Below are 6,000 nucleotides of genomic sequence, written 5' to 3'. Positions count from 1 at the left end.
TTTTGAGACAGAGTCTCACTCTGTCGCCCAGACTGGAGTGCAGTGGCGCGATCTCCGCTCACTGCAACCTCTGCCTCCTGGGTTCAAGCAATTCTCTGCCTCAGCCTCCCGAGTAGCTGGGATTACAGGCACCCGTCACCATGCCCGGCTAATTTTGTTTTGTATTTTTAGTAGAGATGGGGTTTCACCATCTTGGCCAGGCTGGTCTTGAACTCCTGACATCGGTGATCCACCCGTCTTGGCCTCCCAAAGTGCTGGAATTACAGGCGTGAGCCATCTCGCCCAGCCTTTTTTTTTTTTTTTTTTAAGAGACAGGGTCTTGCTCTGTCACCCAGGGTAGAATGCAGTGGCATGATCCTAACTCACTGCAGCTTCAAACTCCTAGGCTCAAAAAATCCTCCCAAGTAGCCAGAACTACAGATACATGCCATCATGCCCAGACAATTTTTCTTTCTTCTTTTTTATCTTTAGAGATGAGGTCTCACTGTGTTGTCCAGGATATAAGCATTTATCTTTACAGTTTTTCATTACTTTGCACAAGCATTTTATATATTAAGAACAATAATCTCTTATCAGACATCTGTTGTAATTAATAAATTAGTAAAATATTTAATAAGCAAAATAAAAACTCAGCTTCCTGTCAAAAGACTAAGAAGAGGTTCTCCTTCTCCTCTTCCTATTAAGAAAATAGGTTTTAATTTCCAAATATTTGGCATTTCTTGCCAAGCAAATGAAATCCAGCAATCCTATTTTAACAAGTGCTTTTACTGTGAAATTTTCTCAATGTCAATAACAAGCACTTTCACAAATCAATCAACAACTCAAAAAGTTTGAAGGCCCAATGCCAAATGTAGTCCTTTAACAGAATCAAGAGACATTTACGATGGTTCAAAGGCAAATTAATTGAAAAAGGAAAAAAAAGCATCTCATTTTTGGAAATAGTAAACTTCTAATTTGAAGTATGCAAGTTAGAGGCCAGGCACAGTGACTAAGTGTTATTACAAAAGAGTCAAGAGACTGGGCATGGTGGCTCACACCTGTAATCCTAGCACTTTGGGAGGCTGAGGCGGGAAGATCACATGAGCTCAGAAGTTCGAGATCCGACTGGGCAACATAGTAACACATCCCCTCTACAAAAATTAAACAAAATTAGCTGGACATGGTAGCACATGCCCATAATCCCAGATATTCTGGTGACTGAGGTGGGAAAATCGTTTAAGCCCAGCAGATCATGGCAGTGAGCCATCATCATGCCACTGCACCCCAACCAGGGCAACAGAGTGAGAATCCGTCTCAAAAAAAAATTTTGTTTTTAATTTTTTAAAGAGTCAGGTATTTTTTTTAAGTTTATAAAGGCCAGGTACAGTGGCTCATGCCTGTAAGTCCAGCATTTGGGGAGGACAAGACTGGAGGATTGCTTAAGCCCAGCCTGGGCAACATAAAATTGTCTCTACAAAAAATTTTTTTAAAAAATAGGCCAGGTGCAGTGGCTCACGCCTGTAATCCCAACACTTTGGGAGGCCGAAGAAGGCAGATCACTTGAGGTCAAGAATTTGAGATCAACCTGGCCAACATGGTGAAACCCCATCTCTACTAAAAACACAAAAATCAGCTGGGCATGGTGGCACGCACCTGTAATCCCAGCTACTCAGGAGGCTGACGCACAAGAATTGCTTGAACCTGGGAGGCGGAGGTTGCAGCGAGCCGAGATCACACCACTGCACTATAGCCTGGGCAAAAGAGCGAGACTCTGTCTCAAAAAAATATAATAATAAAATAAAATAAATAATTAGCCAGGCATGGTGGCACACATACATAGTCCTAGCTATTCAGAAGGCTGAGGTGGGAGAATTGCTTGACCCAGGAGTTCAAGGCTGCAGTGAGCTAGGACTGAGCCACTGCACTCCAATCTGGATAAGAGTGCAAAATCCTGTCTCAAAAAAACAAACAAAAATAAAAAGATAAAAGCCGGACACGGTGGCTCACTGATGTAATCCCAGCATTTTGGGAAGCCAAGGCGGGTGGATTGACTGAGGTGAGGAGTTCGAAACCAGCCTGGCCAACATGGTAAAACCCTGACTCTACTAATAATACAAAAATTAGCTGGTTGCAGTGGCACGTGCCTGTAATCCCAGCTACTCGGGACAATGAGGCAGGAGAATCGCTTGAACTTGGGAGGCAGAAGTTGCAGTGACGCGGAGGTTGCAGTGAGCCGAGATCACGCCATTGTACTCCAGCCTGGGAGACAAGAGCAAAACTCCATCTCCAAAAAATAAAAAAGAAAAGAAAATATAGAAGTGAGGGCCCTAACCACACAAAACGATAATACTAGAAGTTCACAGTGTAAAATCATCCTTTCAATTGGGGTGGAAAACCCACACGAATTTTTTAAGTTTATAATTAGATTTAACAGTATTACGATTCTAATAAGCAAGTTAAATCAGAAACCTTGAGACAATTTAAATATTTTACAGATATTTTGGAACCCAAGTATTAAGACTATAAATAAATATTAGCCCACATCTATGAAAATTGACTCATGTTTCTTTCTAATGAATTGACCACTACATTTCCGAAGTTATGAAATGGCCAACAGACCACAGAAAGACAATTCTTTAGGCTCCTGCTTGAAACCAACAGCTTCAGCAAACTGCTGGCCTTGATTCAGGGCCAAAGGAAAACAAAATCCTTCAATTAAGCAAAGTAGCAGAGATTCCCACTAGTCTTCAAACTAGCAAATCACAGCCTTAACAGGCAGAGTAAAAAGATACGGGTAAGGCAGTGTCTGGTCATTGGAAGAGACTGATTGGAACAACGAACATCATCCACAAAGGCCAAGCACCTCTGACTGGAACGAGTGGTATGGGCCTAAAATGGAAAAAGACAGATAAAATATACCCACGAAAGAACGTACAATTATGATGAAAATAATTATATAAGAAAAGTACATCCTAAAGGCTAGAAAATTCAACATTTAACAAAAATAGATTTACCAATATTATGCAAAAGACAAAAAACTTTAAAACCTAGTGTATAAAGAATGAGTCAACCTTAATACCAAATACACCTCTCCATATTCTGAAAGTGTGATACAGCCTAATTAAGACAAATTTTGTCTTTTACCAACAGAACTCTTTGAAATTGTAGCCTTAAGTGGAATCTCAACAAATGAAACAAATAAAATTACTCTTACTGAAACAGAGACCAAGGGTTTGAAAAACAAATTTAAGAATGATCACTTAACCCTTCTTCCTATTAACCTTACTTCCTGACATTCAATTGCTCCTACTCTACCTTCCCACCTTTTAAAACAAGATTCCCAAGCAATTTAGGCTTAACCTGTGTTTATTTCTGAACTGAAGAATATCTGAACCAAAGGACTTAGAAACTTTTCCCAACTACTCAATATGCAGATGAGAATACTGAGGCCCATAAAAGTTAACTGTGCAGACACAGAGCTGGTCAGTGGGGACTCAGACTAGAATCCATGTCTCCTGACTTCAAGTTAAGTGCTTTCACTACAACCCAAGTGCAAAAAGTCAGATTTCAGATCCAGGACTGGACATAGGGAATTCAAGACCAGCCTGACAAACATGGAGAAACCCCGTCTCTACTAAAAATACAAAACTGCCAGACATGGTGGCGCCTGCCTGTAATCCCAGCTACTCGGGAGGCTGAGGCAGCAGAATCACTTGAACCTGGGAGGTGGATGCTGCGATGAGCCAAGACCTCGCCATTGCACTCCAGCCTGGGCAACAAGAGTGAAATTCTGTCTCCAAAAAAAAAAAACTGGACATAATGTTTTGACAATTACACTAACTTTGTAAATAAAGCAAACGTGGCCGGGCACAGTGGCTCACGTCTGCAATCCCAACACTTTGGGAGGCCAAGGTGGGTAGATCACGAGATCAAGGATTAGGAGACCAGCCTGGCCAACATAGTGAAACCCTGTCTCTACTAAAAATACAAAAAATTAGCCAGGCGTGTGGTGGCGGGCACCTGTAATCCCAGCTGCTCGGGAGGCTGAGGCAGGGGAATTGCTTGAAACTGGGAGGTGGAGGTTGCGACGAGCCGAGATTGCACCACTGCACTCCAGTTTAGGTGACAGTGCAAGACTCCGTCTCAAAAACATAAAAACAATAAATAAAGTAAACATATATACCTTAAAGGTATACACACAAATTACCTGTTGGGCGGCACCATCTGTGGCCAGCATTCTCCGTTCCTTCAACTGCCTATGCAGTAAGGCTTCCACTCCATAGCGCTGGCGGTATCGACGCAGACATTTTAATCGCTTTAAGTTTTCTCGTTCTTTGGCCAAAAGTCCCTCTGGGCCAGTCAGGAGACTACTGCCTAGAGTTATAAGAGTCAAGATGTTATTTGCCAAGCAATCCATCAAGTTTACTTCTCCAAGTAAACAGGAAAATCTTTGGGCATAAGATAGGCAGTTTCAAAAGCAAATTAGCCCCCAATCCAAGTACCAAGACAGAAATAAATCTAATTATAGTCATGTACTACATAAACCACTTTTTAATCAATCATGGACCATATATACTACAGTGGTCCCATAAGATTTTAACAAAACTGAAAAATTCTTATTGTCTAGTGACATCATAGTTCAACCCACACATTTGTGGCGATGCTGGTGGCCAAACCTACTGCACTGCCAGCTGTATAAAAGTCTAGCACAGTTTGGACATGGTGGCTCACACCTGTAATCCCAGCATTTTGGGAGCCCAAGGCGGGTGGATCACCAGATGAGATTGAGATCATCCTGGCCAACATGGTGAAACCCCATCTCTACTAAAAACACAAAAATTAGCTGGGCGTGGTGGCATATGCCTGTAGTCCCAGTTACTCGGAAGGCTGAGGCAGGAGAATTGCTTGAACCCAGGAAGTGGAGGTTGCAGTGAGCTGAGATCACACCACTGCACTCCAACCCCGCGACACAGTGAGACTACATCACAAAAAAAAAAAAATCTAGCACATACAATTATGCACAGTACATAATACTTGATAATAAACAACTATGTTACTGGTTTATGTATTTACTGTATTTATCCTTAGAATGTACTCCACTCTATTTATTTAAAAAAAAAAGTTAAATGTAAAACAGCCTCAGGCAGGTCTCTCAGAAAGTATCGCAGAAGACACTGTTATCATGAGATGACAGCTCGCTGCATGAGACTGTCCCTGAAGACCTTCCACTGGGACAAGATGTGGAAGCAAAAGACCGTGTAGGCCTAGGCTAATGTACGTATTTGCATCTTCGTTTTTAACAAAACTTTAAAAGTTTTCTTTTTAATTAAACTAGAAAAGCTTATAGGGATATAAAAAAATATTTTGTACAGCTATACAGTGTGTTTGTGTTTTAAGCTAAGTGTTATTACAGAGTCCAGAAGTTTTTCTTAAAAAAATTTTTAAGTTTATAAAGGCCAGGTGCAGTGGTTCACGCCTGTAATCAATCCCAGCACTTTGGAAAGCCGAGGTAGGAAGATCACTTGAGCCCAGGATTTCAAGACTAACCTACATAACCAACATAGCGAGACCCTGTCTCTACAAAAATTTAAAAATTAGCTGAGTGTGCTGGTGCATCTGTAGTCCTAGCTACTCAGGAGGCTGAGGCAGGATAGCTTGAGTCCAGGAGTTTAAGGCTGCAGTGAGTAAGGACCATGCTACTGCACTCCAGCCTGAGTGACACAGCAAGATTCTGTCTCTTTTTAAAAAAAAAAAGCTTATAGGCCAGGCGCGGTGGCTCATGCCTGTAATCCCAGCACTTTGGGAGGCCAAGGTAGGCGGATCACTTGCGGTCAGGAGTTCTGAGACCAGCCCGGCCAACATGGCAAAACCCAATCTCTACTAAAAATAAAAAAATTAGAAGGACATGGTGGAATGTGCCTGTAATCCCAGCTACTCGGGAGGCTGAGGTGGGAGAACTGCTTGAACCTAGGAGACAGAGGTTGCAGTGAGCTGAGGTCACGCCACTTGCATTCCAGCCTG

At 42.0% G+C, this 6,000-nt stretch overlaps 1 protein-coding gene across 2 annotated transcripts in view; it reads right to left on the bottom strand.

The window, feature by feature from the left end:
• The window catches only part of KANSL2 (KAT8 regulatory NSL complex subunit 2), a 32,555-nt gene that overhangs the window by 14,685 nt on the left and 11,870 nt on the right, over positions 1 to 6,000 (bottom strand). For both annotated transcript variants that reach the window (XM_017894827.1, XM_017894828.1), the window contains exons 6-7: positions 4,187 to 4,353; positions 2,772 to 2,868 (exon numbers count right to left, since the gene is read on the bottom strand). In XM_017894827.1, coding sequence (XP_017750316.1) covers positions 2,772 to 2,868; positions 4,187 to 4,353 — 264 coding nt within the window. The remainder of the gene's footprint in view (positions 1 to 2,771; positions 2,869 to 4,186; positions 4,354 to 6,000) is intronic.

The sequence above is a fragment of the Rhinopithecus bieti genome, unplaced genomic scaffold (genome assembly GCF_001698545.2).
Source record: "Rhinopithecus bieti isolate Rb0 unplaced genomic scaffold, ASM169854v2 scaffold_24390, whole genome shotgun sequence".
NCBI lineage: Eukaryota > Metazoa > Chordata > Mammalia > Primates > Cercopithecidae > Rhinopithecus > Rhinopithecus bieti.
The sequence above is the reverse complement of the archived record's forward strand: the minus strand, read 5'-3'. Positions and strand labels throughout refer to the sequence as shown.